This window comes from Anomalospiza imberbis, chromosome 6 (genome assembly GCF_031753505.1).
Source record: "Anomalospiza imberbis isolate Cuckoo-Finch-1a 21T00152 chromosome 6, ASM3175350v1, whole genome shotgun sequence".
Taxonomy (NCBI): Eukaryota; Metazoa; Chordata; class Aves; order Passeriformes; family Viduidae; genus Anomalospiza; species Anomalospiza imberbis.
Genome location: NC_089686.1, coordinates 7,262,247 through 7,281,006, shown reverse-complemented (window position 1 = coordinate 7,281,006; position 18,760 = coordinate 7,262,247). Strand labels below are relative to the sequence as shown.

The following is an 18,760-nucleotide window of genomic DNA, read 5'->3' as shown; positions in this document are numbered from 1 at the left end:
GCATAAATTTGCACTTATCCCATCTTTCATAAGCATAAAATGAAGGTGGAACACAGAGCACTTGCAGGAAAGCAGTGTAGCAGGGAAGATTAAATGTAGGAACTGACAGCAGACTTGGCAGCATCCGCTCTGGCACCCTGCTTCCAGGGAAGGCTGGGCCCAGGAGCTGCAGGTGAAGAGGCACCCTCAGCCAGGCTGGGGGGCTGGGCAGCAATGGGGGAACCCCTCCTGACCCCCTGCAAGGGGACTGAGCCTGCTCTCCTGGCTGCCAGGAAATCCTTGGCTGGAAAACATCAAAAGGAACATTTTAGGAGGCTGTGAATGCATCTCAAATTAAAATATTTAAAGTGTTCTGTCTGCTTGTGTCACAACCAGGTAACTTTCATGTAATTATTCTCCCCTCCTGAATAACTGAAGAGATAGAGATCTTTCTCTCCATAGAGATATGTATATATTCACACACAGTATCTGTGTACTACAGATGCTCCCCTACGTTGGTGCACACCTACATCCTGATCCTCCCAGTTCTCACCAAATTTGGAATGTTTTCAGATTCAGTTGTGATACAAGCAGATGGGCCTCACGACTGTTAATTCAGATTTTCTGCAGTCAGATGCAAGTATCTCACATTCACAGAATAATTCAGGTAGTTTATTTCCTACAGACAACATACATCATCTAGGGAAGGAAACCAGATTAAAACACACACACCCTGGTGCATTGCAGGCTACTTATTACTGCAATAATCACTCCTACTTGTCAATACAATGATTGCTGTTGTGTGTAGTTAATCACAGAAATAAATTCTAATTCAGTAATCTCAGTGCATACATTAAAACCCAAAGAGCACTTCGAAGTATTTGCCAGTTTATTTGTATTAGTTAAAAAATTGGCAGCAATGCTATCTTCATGTTACAAAATGATTTTTAGCCTGCTGACAAAACCTGCTACAAATCACTTGATCACTATTCATGTTGTCTCTACTGATCAAAAAGGTGCCACGTGAAACAAGGCCTGTCAGTGGTGTAACTGCACTTGTGGTTGAGCAGGAAATGGTTCAAAGGACACATCTGGTAGAAGCCACAGCTATGGGCCAGAGAGCCAGTCCCTCCAGATCTGCTATCCAGAGCTTTCATTCCATTGACAGAAGAGCACAGTAGTCATAGCTGGGCTGGGGCTAGCTGATGTGGCTCAGGTGCCTGCAGGAGTAACTCCCAGCAGAAAGCAGGGTAAGCACTTGTGGAGAGCGCCGGGAAGTGAAGGGAATCCTCCCTGCTCCTCTGAAATGACACTGGAGCAGTGTCTGGGCACAGCAGGTTCTCCCGTGGCGTGAGAAGAGGAACAGAGGATTCCATGTGGCAAATGGGAAACTGCAGCCAGAAGACTTCTAAAGATAACACATGCTGCAAAACCCCGATGGTTAAGACAATTAAGTCCCAAGACTGTTTCAAACAGCTCCAGCTTTAGGATTTTTAATTATTAAAATCATACCACTGAATCAAAAGAGGTCATTAAACCCAAGCTTCTGTATTCTGCTTCAGCTACAATTATGAAGCGGGAGGTCTGTAGAGGAAGATTGCTTTATATGCTCAGTGTCAACTAGCTTGGAACACAGCAGTTTAAAATTATTACAGATTAAAAGTTACTAGTTGATTCTTCAGCACTCCTCCTTCCAGTCACTTCTTGTACTATATTCTCACTGATATCTTGTTCTGACTTAAAAAAAAAAAGATCAGAGCACAGTTCCATTTACATGACTCATCAGGTGTTCTTCTGGGAGCTAAAAACAAAAATAAAATTTAATCACTATTATATAGTACTGCAGGCAACTTTCAGGATGAATTATAATAAAATGTCATTTGGAAACATATGGCAAAATATGGGATTGGCTTAATTCCATTATCTCAAGATCTTTGGAAAAATAAAGCCCAAATATTGAAGGCCTTCAAGAAGGCACCAACCTTTGGTTAATCATTCCTTTCAGAAGAGCCCGTTTACTTCTCCTGACACCGGGTCCAGGTCTATATCATAGAAGCAGGGTCTTGTAGGAAGTCCTGGCATAGTGCTCATCTGGACAACAAAGGACAGAATGTTAAAGTGGCAGTGGCAGCATTTTGGGCACAAGATCCAACACTGAAGACTTGGATGGCAGTAGCTCCCTGAACACCAACAGACCAGAGAATGATGGTCTTGGACTGTTTTGAAGCACCCCATGAGAACCAGAAACTCCTGGCTCAGTAGACAGATATGAAGTTTTTGCTTTTTACGAGGATTAAGTTTGGTTTCTGCAGCTGCAAGTAACTGAGCCCAAGATTTGGCAAAGTACTTGGCTATGCAGCTGACCAGTCCACTGTTGGAGGAGTGTTCATGGACTCTGCTGTGATGAGACAATTACTTCTGAAGTTTTCTGAGTACTAAAGTGAAGATACAAATTTTAATACAACTTTGCCAGCTGTAAAGTCTCAGTTGATTACAATTCTTTGAGAATCTAGAGCTAGACATGTTAAATAATTAGGAATAATTACTGGAACACACTCAGAAGGGCTGCTCAGAGGCAGAACTGAAGCTCACAAAGCAGCTGCCAGCACTGCTGCCTCAGGCCAGTCCTCTGCACTTGTCCCACTGCTGAGTACCCAGTTCCAGGGATGCAGAACACAAGGCTGGCAGGAACTACACCTGGCCTGATTTATTCTTGCAGCTGACAGCATTTTCCCTCCCCTAAGGCAGCATTTAGCCCAGCAGCACACACAGGCTGAACACGGACTCTACAAGGGTCTGCCACCATGTCTGGTACTTTATGTCAGTGGTCATTAAGTGCTTCTATAGAAAGGGAGAACTTGAAAGGTCTCATTCTCTATCTGCATCACCCTGCCTCAGCTTTCACAGTCAGTATTGTTATGCCTGTCTCCATTAGATTAAACATCTCTTTGGCAACCTGGTATTTTCTCCCTGAGCAAGTCTTTTGCACGCTAATCAAATTATCTCCCCATCTTCCTTATGATAATAAGCTAAGCAGCAAGAAGGCAAAGCTCTGCTGGTGAGGTCTTTTCTCAAAACTGTTCAGGGAGCTTCTGGAGTCCCAGCCCATTTTCCTTAGCCATTTACAAGTGCTAACACCAGTCCCACATGTACTGTACCACTGCAAGTCTTTCATGGGTTATTTAAAGGTAAAAATCACTTCAAGTCCCCTCTTTGTAATGAATTCTGGGGCTGCATTAGCTTTTTATGAGAGCACTGTCTTCCCAGAGAAGAGGGGGGTCACAGAGAGGATCCCCATTCCCTGTCTTTGTGCTCAGCTGTATAAATATTTTGCTCTCAAGAACATCTCAAGAAAGTATTAAGAGGTTCAAAGTGCCCAGAGGGGTTTTCCTATTCTCAGCTCCCAGTCTCTGGCCACGAAGAGCAAGAAACTTCCTGTTTGTTTATGTACCACTGGAGAATGATGGAGCTTTGCAGATCTCCACCTCCAGATTCAGAAGGCCACAGCAGCTCAGGGAGTGACATTCAATAGAGTAGGAGGTGCTGAATATGTGCCTGACTTTGCCATTTCTTGCACTTTCTATTTTGAAATGAACAGTCAATTTTTCCTCCTTTCCTATCCAGAGGGCAGACCCAAGGCAGTCTGCTTAAACCCCAAATTTCCATGCAGTGCAAAAAAATTTCCATCCAGGCTACTAATTTTCTATACAAATGTCTACAATGCTTCATGCAGTTATTTTCAGAGCTGAGAACTTTTTCTCATTTATCCTCCTCCCCTTTAATACCACATGTGCTCAAAAAGAACACAGGGCAATTCACACTATTTACTTACAAGAAAAACTTATACCACCTGGGTATAATCAAACCCCTTGCAAGATTTCAAATAAAACTAATACCAACCAAACATATATTATTTGTTGCTCTTGTGGATCTTTCAAAATAAATGTCATTTAGGATCTAAAAAAACAAGAGCTGAATAACAGAATTGTTTTCAATTCAGCAGCAGCACCAGAAAAGAAACCTAATCAATCTGAGTCAAATTATTTATTTCATATAAATCTAGATAACCTTTGAAATAATATTTCCTTTAAAATCTCACAGTATTTCATGAAGGTACAACAGCTTCAACTTTAAGCCAGAAAGGAAAATTCCAAAACTCAGAAGCTGAGAAAAAAATAAAGTATGATGTGCCTTTGTGATTAACTTCAGATAACAATAGGCACACACCAGTGGCTAATTTCACCTCACATTTATCCTAAAAGCTTCTGCATAGAGCTACATATTTGTTGCATTTTCAGCTCACAGTTCAATGGCTGCTGCCTAAAATTTATTCTGAGACTAACACATCCCCTGCTGCATGGGTTTAAAATAGTGATCTGATTCAAAATGCCCCAGACTGTTTCTCAAAAGGACATCCATTCCCTGGGTTTTAGTCACCACAGAAGAGTGATCACGTCCCAGCCAGAAGACTTATTGCTAACTCTGGCAGAATTAACACCATGATTTGTACATGGCCAAGAAAACATTAGGCAGTGGGTACAGGAGCAGAAAGGAAAAAGTCCAACTCCATAGAAACTGAAGACACCAGAAAAAGAGCCAAAACGTTAGTTTTAATGTCTGAAAACATCCCTCTCTTGTTTACTCATTAATGCAGTGTACCCTTTCCTTCTCCAATGCTTATGGAATAAATAATAAAATAAATCATTGTTTGGACTAAATCTTGGCTTGCAAAAAAAATGCCATTTATAACAGCAACAGGCATGCTATCTTTCATTCTATCCCAAAACACACATTAATCTTTAAAACATGGATGAGCCAGACTTTAATCAGGATGTGGTTACCTTATTTATGCTGGATAATCTGGAAACCTTAACTACCTTTTTTAGAAAAAAGAATTAAAAGTAAAAGGCAGCCGATATTTGGCTCTTGCTTGCATTTGAAAGAAGAGAGGATCCAACTCTTAAATCAGCAAACTTCATCAACTGAGTCATGCACCCCAATGCTTCTGAAACTTTATTATAGCAAACATGCTGCCATGAAGTCCTCAGAAAAAGGTTCAGGGCTAGTAAATATGAAATAGAGCTGCTTGCTCCAACTGCCTCATGCCCTAAGGTAATCTAACTAGTTACTCAACGTTGGCCCAGAAGAGATTCCCCAGGTAAGATTTCCAGTGGGTCCTTTCATCCTAGTGCTGTTTCTACGGACGCAAACCTGAACGTGGGTTCATTTTGCAGATAGCTCCTCTTTCTGCCAGGCAATTCACAACAAAGCTGTTCCAGGATCCTGTTTCCATTGTTGCTACTCTCTCCCCTCTCAGCTGACATTATGCCAATCATATCAAAGAACAGAAACTAAAAACTCAAGGGCGCAGTGAAATGAGTTCTTGGAATTGTTGCAGGCTGAACAGCAAACAGATGGTCAGCAAAACCATGAGAACTGAAGAGGAGGGGAGCCTGATAAATGATTGATAGCAGAGCTCAGCTTTGCTTTGGAGGTGTCTCACACAGAGGCATCTGCTCTGTAAGCTTAGGAGGGGGTTCCTTGTTCGGCCCTGATCCACAGCTGTACAGAGGTCACCTGCAAAGTGCTTCACCAGGAATGCAAAGTCCCAACAGCAACCAGGTGGGCCAAGGATTTCTCCCTCTACCAGACTGCTGTTCCTACAATTCAGAAACTACAGAGCTCACCCTTTTCTCAAAATCGTGGAGAACAGAGATGTGAGACCTAAGGGATACAGCAGGGGCTTGCTAATTTTCAAATGTCAAACGGTTTATTTCAGCCTCCCTCTTCCCCCTGAGAAAAACCCCTACTAAGGCATCTGATACCGGACTGTTAAAACACCAACTGTAAATGACAAGGACTCTCCTAATTTAAGACACTTCACAGTAAGTGATTCCTGGAATGCACATGAAGTTTTTTCCTCACCCCACAGTTAGCACATACCGTTCCCACCAGTGGGTACAAGAATCCAGCCCCAACGCTGGCCCGAATGTCTCGGATTGGCAGAACAAAACCTGTAGGTGCTCCTTTTTGTTCAGGGTCATGAGACAATGACAAGTGAGTTTTAGCCATGCAGATTGGCAGGTTTCCAAATCCCTGGGAAAACAAAGAAAAGGAATGACATAAGTGGAAAAACCAGTAATTTTTCCAGTACAAAAATGTAATTGCTCTATTGTGTCATTCTCTGCAGACATCAGGCATTTTATTCCCCAACAAGTGCTTCATCCACAGCCTGTCAGATCCACTGATCATTCCACATCTCCATTCCTTCTCCATCAAAATCTCTCCCCACTCTCCATTAAGTACTAAAGAAAGAACCACCATGCCCCATAGCACATCCAGCTGAGGAAAAAAATTATTGGTATGGAAGTGCCAGATATACAACCTTGACAGCCAACTTACTTCCTACTCTCTTCCCAAAATGTTAAACAGCTCAGAGCTAAAGTTTTGTTCAGATGAAGTCAGTTAATTAGAAGTATTTCATCAATACAATTGCAGGTTGTGAGGAAGTGGCAATTACATGCCTTTGGGATTTTGATGGACTTGTAAAGGAATATATAAAAAGCACGAAAAGTGAGAAGCTATATATGCCAGAGTAAATGGACTGCAAAAGGAAAATTGGTTACAGCACCCTGCAGCCAATGAATTGCCAGTCTTCACAATGCTTTTCTCTTCAAAGACCTTCAATAATGCAGAAGCAGGTAAATTCACAAGTGTCTCACTAGAGAAGAGCAAAAGCAACATAGCAACCAGAAAACATTGAATTCAAGAACCAGATGGCAGGTTCAAAACTTAAAAAACTTTCCACATTAAGTCTTGTATAACCCACAGAACTCTTTCCCCAAAAGAATTGTGACTGAGAAAAATCCACATGGATTCAAAAACTGATTAGTGGAACTTGATCTCAATGGAACATGATGGAAAAATAATCAGAGACTATTTAAAACCAGCGTAATGAGTTGTAATTCCCTAATTCTCTAAATGCTGAAAGAATGGGAGAGTATAGTAGGGAAAGATCACTAAATCCTCCTACCCTTTCTCCCCAAAACTATCACAGATGGGTACCGGGAGGTATTGGGCCACATTAGTGAGTTCTGTCTTGTTCACTACAAGACAAAGACAGTTTCTCTTTTCCCACATCCTTTTCTTCCTCTGCCCTAGGAGCACTTAATGAGTCCTGGATAAGGACACGATTTGAGTGAGGATTCCCTTCAAACACAGCTTGAACACCCCTGTTCAGTATGATAATTTTAAATGAAAAGCACTGCTGCTACCAGGTGAGGTGGAAAACTCACCTGCTTGGTGTACAGGGCAACTTTCTCCTGTGCTTCTGGAAGCAGCTCAATGTCTCTTGCCCCGTAGACCTGCTGGGCAATAAGCCTGATCTTATCTACAACAGGTAGCTAGAAAAACAAAAAAGACAGGCAAGTCAGCATGGCCAAAGCACTAAGACCTGCAGCATCATAGCAGTTTCAGATCTTCCACATGTGTTGTCAAGTGCACTCCTACAGACATAAGGCTTAATTCCATTTGCTGTAGAACGAAATACAGAGTAATTTGAGAGTTTTCAAAACATGTTTCAATATTTCAATGGGTAGCCAAAACAGTAAAAACTGACAAACTAGGTCTGTGAGACTTGTGGAATCAATGTTTCAATTCTAACACCATGCTTCTTCTCAATTTCTCAGCAGCCTTTTAGCCCTAAGCAACTTAAGCTAGTGAAACCAACTGATATAAACAAAGCATCTCTGTAATAGTGCAAGCTCCTACCTCCACATTATAGAGGAACTTGAAGTTGCTAGGTGCCTGGGATGCTCTCTGAACAGCTCGGGCCAGGGCCAGGGCTCCTTTCCCTCCTTCTGCCCAGTGAGTGCACTCCACAGCATCAAATGCTCCTGCCTCCTTTGCATGTTGTACTACAAGGGCCAGTTCAGCCTTTGTATCTGTCCTGCAAGGAGAAAGTTTGCATGTTTGTACCAGAATGCACACACAGTAAATTAATGTTTGTTCTTGGCAAGATCCAAAATGTGTCCAAAGAAATCACAGCTACCAGGAACCACAGCCTCCTCCTTTGGCTGGCATCAGCTTTAACACCACCACTCGAAGTATTTTGCCGAATAAAAAGACCACACAGTGGCTGTTTGCTGTGCAGTACAGCATGCAGAGCCCAATTCATGCATTTTCCAACAATGCAAAACTATGGCCTTCCAGTATCTGGAAGGAGCCTACAAGAGAGCTGGAGAAAAACTTCTTACAAGAGCACGTAGTGACAGGAACGAGGGGGAATGGTTTCAAACTGACAGAGTAGGTTTAGATTGGACACCAGGAAAAAATTCTTTACTGTGAGGGTGCTGAGGCACTGGAACAGGTTGCCCAGGTGTTGAAAGTGCTCCTGAAAGTGTTCAAGGCCAGACTGGATGGGGCTCTGAGCAGCCTCATCTGGTGAAAGGTATCCCTACTCATGGCAGGGGAGTGGAACCGGATGATCTTTAAGGTTCTTTCCAACCCAGGCCATCCTATGGTTTTATGACTATGGAAATGCTGCCAACAAAACATCAACAGTACTAAGAACAAGAGTTTGTGTTAAACACAGTATAGAAGTGCCACAATGTTACACCCCTGCACCAACTCCCCATCCCAGCCCACTCACTTGAAAGCATTGACAGCCACGACCACCGGGACACCAAACATCCGTGCGTTCTGGATCTGCTTGTTTAGGTTGCTGCAACCTTTTGCCACCAGCTGAAGATTCTGTAGAGAAGCAGCAAGCAGGAAGCATATTTTATCAGGGGCAGGGAAACTTTTTTTCCAAACACACTAAATCAGAAGCTAAATGTCAAAACGGGAATGAAACCACAAAGGCAAATCCCCAGTGCTGCTTTTGGAACAGTCCAGACCACTGCAAGCTCTTGGACAGAAGACAGGAAAAAGAGTGACTACTTCTATTGATCACTGGTTTCAGCTCCCAAGTCAAGGTAAGAGAAACCATTTTTTTATCACCTTTTGTTATGTTTAAAGTTAATACCTGTTCTCATTAACTCCCCACAGTAATGCCTCAGTTTCCTCTCTGACACATTTCTCTTTATATATTAAATATCACCAGCAGTGAATTTCATGACATCCATTTGAAGTCTGTGGCAACAGCTTTCAGTTTACATACATTTACATTTTGCAGCATCAGAGACTATTCCTGGAAATTCAGACATTTCATCCCTTCTTATGCGAAGGATAATATATACAGAAGCTTCAGGAGTGAAAGAGCTGCAGCAGTGTAAAGAGCCTGATCAATTATCCAAAGGGTACACAAGCATTTGAGGCACAAGGATGGAAGGTGAGACTTTAGTTCACTTTCCTCGCTTGTAAACAAGGGGGGATAAAAACAAAAACTGCTGCTAAGAAGAGAGTAATTAGAGAGGCAGTCTGGATATTTTAAGAGACAGTATTTCAGCTAAGCAATTACTCCACATTAAGAGGGTTGGGGAAACAGAGTAAATACTACTATGAAAAATTGAGAATACAGACAACTGTGTGAGTTAAAGAGAAAAAAAAGGTTCTGAACACTGCCTAGGCCAAGGACAATAAATGCTTAAAAGAGCAGAGCCAAAGTAACATAATTTAAAAAAAAAGAACATTACAGCTTGTATGAAGAAGCCTTTCTGTGGCAGCTAAATACGTGACACACTAGTAATCCAGGCATGCACTGCATGACACCATCGTGTCATGACCACAGTTAGCTGGTCCTCTTGTCACAACAGCTTAAAGATTACCTCTTCTGTGTACTCCTTTGGCAAAGGTACCCCAGCAGTGACCTGTGGAAAAAGGGAAAGAAATGGAGCGCCATAAGAATTTTATCCATGACAGCAATCCCCACTTGATTCTTATTAAACCGTATCAAGATACAATGCTCTACTCCATGCTGATCCTTTTTATTTCTAAGAAAAAAATTAAAGGAAGGAAAAAAGACTGCATGATAAAAAATAACTCACTACATGACTCACTCTGGGACTGTTACAAGTGACCCAGCATGCAGGCACTTCATTAGGGCAATAAAACAAGCAGGTACGAACCTGTAACGTACTACAATGAAGCTGTTGGCAAACAGGGAAATATCAATTCCTTTTACAACTCTGAATTTCAAGATGATTTCAAGCTGATCACATGCTACAAGGTTTAAAGTGACTGGAACAGAACAACAGGAACAGGCCCTCAGACCTACTGAAAACCTTCCCCAGTACTTACTGCAGGTCCTCCCCCATGCATTTTCAGAGCTCGGACAGTAGCAACCAACACCACCACGTGAGGCCGGAGACCAGAATAGCGGCACTTAATGTTGAAGAATTTCTCCATGCCTATGTCTGCACCAAATCCTGCTTCTGTAACTAGAGTAGGAAATAAGAAGAAGTTTGTGAAAGATTTCTGGGTGGAGAAATCATACTCTGATTATATAAATCAGAAACTTCTTCCAAGAAAAAAAAACCCAAAATTTTAAAAAGCCCAAAGACAGTAATGATAAAAAAGGCAGATCCCTCCAAAACAAAAAGCAAACAAAAATACCCCACACGTCACACACTTACCAACAAACCCATCTTTACCCACAAGCTTCAATGCTATTTTGTCTGCCAACACAGAAGAATTCCCATGTGCAATATTGGCAAAAGGTCCAGCATGAACAAACACTGGTGTTCCCTAGAGCAAGGGGGATGTGGGAGAGAGAAAGAGGAAATCACAAAGTGCAATTTTGCAAATATGCAGCATGTCAGGAGATAAGTACTGTGGTATCTGAAAGTAAAGTAAAACACTTTTAGAAGACTGATCTTAAAGCCTTCTGATCAGACATTTGTTATCAGCAATAAGGACTACAGGGCAAACAGGATTATTATAATCTCCACAAGTGGAGGTATTAATCCGCTTAGGAAAAGGATGGCTAAATCCCAGCAACTCTTTGTCATTCTCCTTCATCCACGCCATTTAAATTCCCAAAACACTTCTTGACATTAAACACAACAGACCAAAGACAGAGCAAAGTTAAGTGCATTTGCCCAGGGTCATCCCACATGCCAGAGGCAGACCCAGAAGGAAGCCAGCCCTCTCCCCTAGCCCTGAGCACAAAACCACAGTAAACCCCCAACTCTGAGCTGAGCAGAGCCACACTGACTGTGATGAATTAACTAAATCAGTTGCTCCAAGTGCCTTCTCAGAGCCAAGGACCATATAACCTGAGCTCACCTCTAGTGTCTGCATGAGGTTTGGTTTAACAGTATCTTTCATCAAGACAGCCAGAGCTCCAGTTACTCCCTAAAAGAAAAAAAGGACAATCAGTTTCCAGATGCACCAAGACCTTGAGATGGTTCCTATGCAGTGTAAAGGCTCTGATTTTGTCCTCGTGGGCTTTTGGTACCAGAACCAAAAGTTGAGAAGTCACTCAACACAGAACTAACTCTGGTCAGGGCAAAGCAGAAAAATGACCTTAACATTCCTTTAAGAGGATCTGTGATTTCTGGTGGGAGCAGCCTCTTGCTTGTGACCTTGCTGGGCCATCACTTTGTAGCAAAGGCATAAAGAACAATTAATTCACAGTTCAATGCTATGGCAAGGTTAGCAGTTAAGAGCAGCAAGGGAGTAACCTCTCAGTAAGTATGGTTTACTGCAGCCCATTCAGCAGCAGAAAGCAATGTTCTTAGATTTGTAGGTCTATTGGTCTTGGATTTTTCTTCCTTCTTTTCAGCAACTTAGTCTACATGCTGGCCTAAAAATGTGGTAACAACCTGCTACATCCTGCTCAAGTCTCTTGTGCAGAAATAACTTTTAAAGTCAACCTCTGTGCTGATGAGAACAACCAGGCTGACATGAAAGTCAAACACTGGAGCCCACATTTCCTCCCAGGTGCAGCCACGTACCCTGCTGAATTCTCCTTCCTGTACAACGAAAGCTTATGATTTCATCCCCACGTGCTTTGGGAAGAGAAGATGTGGGTTTGGTAACTTTTGTGACTGACAGTCCAGTGGAAACCAAACCAGCTGTTATCCAGCACTTGAAAAAGCAACTAAAATTGCTGTTGTGAGTCCTGAGCCAAATGTTCACAGCAGTTATGAAAACCTTGACCCATAATCTCTTTTTCTCCCCTTTCAATTTCAACTGAATTGCAGCACTCAAAGCTATGAAAGACTATTTCTTTCTAAGACATTCACTGCTTTGTTTCATTAGTTTCAATCTTGCCACATGAAAGCTTATTTAACATTTAATGGAGAAGCTTTAAACTTCACTCATCTCCACAATAATGGAAACTGCAGAGCAAGATTTCCATGGCGACATTTCAGACCTGTGTCACTCAGCGGCTCTTCGATACATCCCATCTCTAAAAACCTGCAGTCAGTTTTTGATTCCACGTTCCTTCCCAGACTTTTTTTTGCACTTCCTGGTAGCACACCCATGACATTGGTTGCATCACAGCAGCAGGACCCAGCCTGGTCTCTGCAATCACATTTCTGCCTGCGTGAGGAGCGAGTAACACGTTCCTAACAACATAAGCCACTGGCTGCCATCAAGTGCAAAAATAACAGACAAGAGAACCTGTTGGATGTCTGATACCATCCTCCATTCTGCAATTGGAATGGACAGAATTAAATATAATTAGATTTTTTTAAAAGTTTAAAAAAATTAAGATGAAAGACTTCTATCACCTGGACTCTACAGAAAAGTCAAAGAAACTCCCAAGCCAAGCCTACACAGCTTGGCCTACACAGCTGATGGGCAGTAAGAAACACTCCTGTTTTCCACAAAAAGGGTTTAACTCAGTTACTTAAGTTAAACTGGCAGCATGCTAGGTGTAGGAATTAAAATCTCAAAGCTGCCTACAGAACTTTGGCACATGCTCTTTCTCATTCCCAACAAATGTCTCACATAGGGATTTACAGATAAATTGTTCCAGACTAGCACTTTTCCTGCAAGGCCAGAGTCAGGCCATCAATCTACTGTTTCTTAGCCTTATCCTGGGAGGAAGTAAAACAAATAAACAACACTCCCACATCATCCCAGAACATAAGGAAACAAAAAACCTGCAGCAAGACAGCAAGAGCTGAGTAAGCCTTAATGCCCCGTCCCACCTAGCTGGAAGCAGAGGTCAGGAAGAAGTGCCTGGGACACAGGGCATTGCCCTGAAACCACAGTGAAGCACCATTTGGGAAAATGCTATTTGACACACTCCATAGATGTGCCAAGAACTAACAATTATTGGAAGGACAGCTGCACAACAGTGCTGAAGCTTGCAACTGCTGCTTAGGGCTGCTTTACACACTGGTAACAGGCATCACCAGCACTATGACATTCAGCACTTTATGAAGGGAAATTAAACATTTGTGTCCCTCATCAAAGGCTGCCTTACAGAGAACACACACTTTTTGCAAATACTTTGGCTTTTATAGCATTCACAGTCTCCCAGAAGAAGATATTTGATTGTCTGTAATTGAATTTGCAAATGCTTTGCTTCTGCTCAGTGTTTTCCTCACTCCAGGGAGCCTAAGAAACAGGATGGCCAGCAGGATGCATTTGAGTTCTTCTGATACATAAACATGCTTTTTATGTAGAAGCCACCACGTAATTCCCCTGTAACTCCTATGGTGCCAGCTGCAACTTGACACACAGCACATCACACAGGACCCTGTTGCTGCCCAGGTCACACACACACCCTTCTGCACAAGGTGTGAAGGTGCCACACTGAAGGAAAATAACCTTCATTAACTGCAGGGGCCGGGATTTTATCTTTGATCTTCTATATGTTAATTTTTTTTTTTTTCATAGGACTGTACCTCTGCTTTTTAAATCCAAAATCTTTCAGAAATAACAGGAAAAAGCATTTAATGGCAATGACTCTTACAAGGTCATCTGCTGTAACTGGTTGTCCTTTTTTGCTGGAAGCTACCACCATTCTGCCAAATCGCTTTTTCATATCATCCAAGCCATCGGCCAGGGCTAGGACTGCCATGATTTCACTGCTCACTGTGATGTCAAACTGAGCCTGCAAGAGATGAATGAAGGACATGAACTCATTAAGATTCCCTCCCAGCAATTCTTAAAACAAGGTAAATCATCACCATTGTCAATAAAGAAAAGAAAGGAAAAAAAAACACAGACATACAATATAAAAGAAATCCAAAGCATTGCTCCCAGAACGCTTCATTTAATTTGGCCATTTTAAACTGGATTTTTTCCCTGCAAAATTAAACAGAACCTACTCATTCTGTTGCTATTATGTGTCTCTCCTGGCACGAACATTAGTGATTCATGTAAGAACACGTAACGCTAACAAATTATATTTTTGAAGATTGAGCTTACTAACTCATCTGATCACTGCTAAACAATACAGTAAAAGACAAAAAGCCCACCAGCAGAAAAAACAGATTCTATAGGAAATGTAGGGCAAAATTCATCTGACAAAATGCAGACGCTTCCACCTTAGGGAAGCTAAGCACCCGAAGGACATTTCAAGTCAAAAGAAAGAGGCTTTTCTGAGCACAATTAATTTGAACTATAAATTTGACAGTTACTTAAGGGATGAGGGGTGTCACAGCCCAATTGCCTCTTTTACTCTATTGATTATACAATGAATCTAGACAAGCTCAGGTACTGTGTCTAGTCTTGGCCCGATAAACCCCAACCAAAACACCTGCAGTAGTGAAGACAAACCACTGTCATGACCACCTTTAGAAAGGGCACTCATGTACCAGTGTTATGCCACACACATCCCAGTTTGGGAAGCCAATACTCAGGAGACAACAGGGAAGGAGGGAAGAGACAATTAAAACTAAACACTGCACTGGTAGCAAATTTAACTATTCAGCTGAGGAGATGTTCTGCTTTCTCTTTTAACAAGAGAATGGTCAAAGATGACAACAGCTGGAGTTACAGAAACTTGCTTTAGGAACACCTTTTTTAAAGTGCTTTTTAAACATGCGAGAAAAGGGAACAATTACCGTCCGTGAGAAGCCTTTCTCTGTTACAGACTGTCCAATGGTGATCTTCCTAAGGAATCTGTCATTTGTATCCAGTACTGCAAGGAATGCAGAGAGGTAAGATATCACATTGCCCAAGTCATAAATTCACATCTTTGCCCTGTGACAAACGCCCAGGCAGGTCCCCAATGAAGAAAAGATTGCAGTCTGAGAAAACATCCTCTCCTGAAGAATGGCAAGTGCTTCTCAACATGATTCTTACACAAAAACTGCAATGAAATTAAGATACCCACAGATACAGCAGAGCCTGTACTGCATTCAGAGGGAGTCTGCATCCCTTTGTGTGCATTAACCACCAGAACAAAGCTTCTCTGAAAAGCACTACTGATAATATTATTCCAACTGATTTTTCACCATCATTAACCAATACAAATCCATGAAATTACTGCAGTCAAAAAGAAATAAAATGAACACTTTATAAGTTAAGTGATAAAATGGTCAGATACTATCAGTGAGAATTGTTTCATATAGCTCCATTAAGTCAAATTACCTTGGAAACACAAACTATGAAATACTGGCTTAAATTTGCTGTTTCATTCTATATGCTTGAAATATTCAAAGTGTTTTATGAAGTATTTCTCATGAGGCAGACTACTTTAGTCTCATTACAGGTTATGAAGCAAATTTTGGAGAATATATTTCATACTTTATTTTAAAAGAAACAAGAAAAAGCATACACCTGGAGCCTAACTCAGGAAAAAAAGTTCACTTTTAAAATTCTTTTGATAGTGAAATATTAAATCTGCCAGACCACAGAATTATTCTATCTTCAACTATCCTTCAAAACCTTTTAAAAAATCTGGTCTTCATTTGCTGTCAGTCCCCGACAGAGAAAGTGGGCAGATTAAAACTGAGTTTAATTCCAGAGCAGAATCCTCTCCTTACTCACAGAGCAATAAGGTAAAAAGGCTGTTGGCTACAGTTGCCAAATTCAACTCTCTCAGTGATTGACAAATCCAGAAACACAAACTGTCACCCACTGGCAAACCCTTAATGTTTGTGAATTCAGAGCAGATTCAAGCCCCTGTGTTAGACCCTTCAGAAATGGGATCCCAGCTGCAGGCAACTATCCCACCAAACTTAAGGAGGGAGTAACCAGCTCTGTCCTCTTTCCCATTTTCCCAGGAAACACAGTTTCAGCTGCAACTGCAAATGTCTCTTTTGACGTGTTTTCTTTCATTTAATGTCTCTAGTACCTCTTTGCCATGTTATGGTGCCTGGGTCAATGTCCAGTCTCACAAATGCATTTACTTCTTCCTTTGTCAAAGCCATAGGATCAGTTTTGTTGATGCCCAGTTTCTATGGGAAGAAAAGACAAATAAGAGGTATAGTGAAAATATTCACAGAAATGAACCTTTCACTGCAGCACTGAGGCTTTGGCAGCAGCACCTGCATATTCAGAAATAAGGAGGGGCTGCCTTTTTGGGACCCTTTCTTCCAAATCCCACAAGAACATAAGATGATCCATATCAGCATATACTGGACAGAGCTTGCTGCTGTCCAGCTTGGAAAGGGCAAGGCAGACAATGGAGCTCATTAGGGCAGGCTGTCACCAAGCTTTGCGCAAGGCACCTACAGAAAGAGTAAGAGACAGCTCTGCAGCTCCTTCCACGCCCTGCTCTCGTCATTAGTCTCACATGCTTACATCCATTTCTCATTAGTTTGCCTGGGGTCACTGCACACAGCCACACGTATTTAAAGCCACCGCTTTCAGCATGCTGGTTAAAGCAGCACAAAGGAGGAATTAAACAATTCAGTCACAAGGCTGTCAGCATCCCAGAAAGCTGGTCTTGAACACACTGAGAGGATGGGCAGTTTGCCAAGTTGCTTAATTGAGGGAAGAATTATCTCAAGAAGCCTGATAGAAGCACAAGCTTAGGCATGAGGGAAACGATACAGTTGATTTATGAACGAGCAAGGTTTTTTTAATTAACCAGACAGTTAAGTCATATTTTTCTCCTGAAGAACAGCAGGGAAGAAGAAAGTCTGTTCTTTTCCTCTTCAAGCATATCATTTAGAAAAGGAAATAAACAACAACAATTACAGAGATACCATCTTTCTGTAGTATTAGCATTCTGTTCACATCTTGACATTCAATAACCAGAAGAGTGGTTAGGGTAGAGTTCCCTCAGCAGTCCATCAGGAACACCAAGCAGTATGACATCATTTCTTGCTCAGCAATGGAAGCAAACCACACATTCTCTAATGGTTTAAGACAGCCAATATCAGAGTTTTACCTTCCCTATTGCTCCTGACTTCCAAATGGGCAACTGATCCAGCCTGAATACTCTACAAAATAAGGCTTGTACCTTGAAGGAGCTCAGCAGGGCTCAGTCTGTCCTAGCTGCAAGGTTCAAGCCCAGTGCAAAACTATTCATCTGCTAATCCTCATTTTTGCAGAAGCCAATGGGAACTTGCACATGACCTTAAGTTTTGAGGATCAGAGGAGCTGTGGGCTGCTCAGGGGCTGCCATTCAATGACAGGGCTACTTATCTAACTGGGAATTCTTTTTTTTTTTTTTTTTTTTTTTTTTTTCAGAGGAGAAATTTGCCATGTAGGGAATGGGTGGGTTTTTTTTTCCATTTTTCTTTGTTTTCTCAATCTGGGTAAGACAAAGAAAATTCTGTATGTTCTCTTTTTGCTGAATTTTATGAATTGCCTTTTTTTTTTTTGTGCTGCATTATCGACACAGCTGCCACATGGGAACCACTAATCTCTAGCTGTGTGTTAGGTACAGACACTGATTCTGGTCCTTTCTTAAACTGCATTAAGGACACTGAACTGACATCACTAATAAAGGATACTAACTAACCTCTCTTTCTTCCCACTGTGTTAATCATAGAGTATTTGACAGAGTTATAGCAATGATTCCTCCCCTTGGGCTGCATCTGTTTTCTGAGCTGTATGAAGGGTTACCAAACTTCTGCACACTTTGTTTAAAAAACAAATGTCAGCAGAATGACCTAAGGGACAACACAGGGGCTTTTCTAACACAGCTGTGCCTACCTAAAGGATAAGTCAATGGAACAGAACCAGAAACCAACGGGAAAGCAGCGAGCTCACCTGCAGCCTTCGGATCTGGATTTCTGAGAACTTCCTGACACCATTGACAGATGGCACCAAACGGTTGTAGAGAGCCTTGCAAAATGAAACAAGCAGTTAATCAGCACTGCTGGCACATCCAAAACAGCCTGGCCAAAGTGGGCTGGGATCAAATACATGGTAAGGGAGGATTGTACCTGGTCAGACTGAGTCTGCTCGTGGAACATGCGCGCGTCAATAGCAGCAGCGACCAGGTTGTTGGCTGCAGTGATGGCATGGATGTCACCAGTGAGGTGAAGGTTAAACTAGAGGACGTAAAACATATCAGTTACCTCATCCTGCTGCAATTTTCATTTATTCCAACTCACCGTAGACAGATGGAAAGAGGAGTATTAATAGTAATGTTAAAGTGGGTGAGGGTGGAGGGGGAGAGATTGCTCAGTGCAGTATGTGGAAGAGAGGAAAGAATTTCTTTAAAACATAAAAATGCCTCCCCCACATTCATGTCATTTTACAAACTTCTAAAACAAAGCTCCAAAATAAAAAGTTGTTTGTTTTTTTCTTTTCCCCTCCACCAGAACAGTTCTCACAGGCTCCCTTGGCACTTAAAAGACCCAACTTCAGCACACTCTGTGCTCTGCATTGCTCCTCCTTCACCTTCCTACTGACCCCCTCATTTGCACAGCAGGTTTCACACACACATTAGCTGAAGTGGCTGCTGCTCCCACAA

At 41.9% G+C, this 18,760-nt stretch overlaps 1 protein-coding gene across 1 annotated transcript in view; it reads right to left on the bottom strand.

Moving 5' to 3' along the window:
• Positions 1-850: 850 nt before the first annotated feature.
• MTHFD1 (methylenetetrahydrofolate dehydrogenase, cyclohydrolase and formyltetrahydrofolate synthetase 1) overlaps positions 851-18,760 on the bottom strand; it is a 40,421-nt gene continuing 22,511 nt past the window's right edge. Inside the window, exons 14-28 of the mRNA XM_068192183.1 lie at positions 18,228-18,335; positions 18,052-18,126; positions 16,184-16,286; positions 14,949-15,025; positions 13,853-13,993; positions 11,206-11,274; positions 10,554-10,665; positions 10,219-10,358; positions 9,747-9,788; positions 8,630-8,730; positions 7,750-7,927; positions 7,275-7,382; positions 5,923-6,075; positions 1,962-2,070; positions 851-1,780 (exon numbers count right to left, since the gene is read on the bottom strand). Coding sequence (XP_068048284.1) covers positions 1,981-2,070; positions 5,923-6,075; positions 7,275-7,382; positions 7,750-7,927; positions 8,630-8,730; positions 9,747-9,788; positions 10,219-10,358; positions 10,554-10,665; positions 11,206-11,274; positions 13,853-13,993; positions 14,949-15,025; positions 16,184-16,286; positions 18,052-18,126; positions 18,228-18,335 — 1,497 coding nt within the window. The 3' untranslated portion in view covers positions 851-1,780; positions 1,962-1,980. The remainder of the gene's footprint in view (positions 1,781-1,961; positions 2,071-5,922; positions 6,076-7,274; positions 7,383-7,749; positions 7,928-8,629; positions 8,731-9,746; positions 9,789-10,218; positions 10,359-10,553; positions 10,666-11,205; positions 11,275-13,852; positions 13,994-14,948; positions 15,026-16,183; positions 16,287-18,051; positions 18,127-18,227; positions 18,336-18,760) is intronic.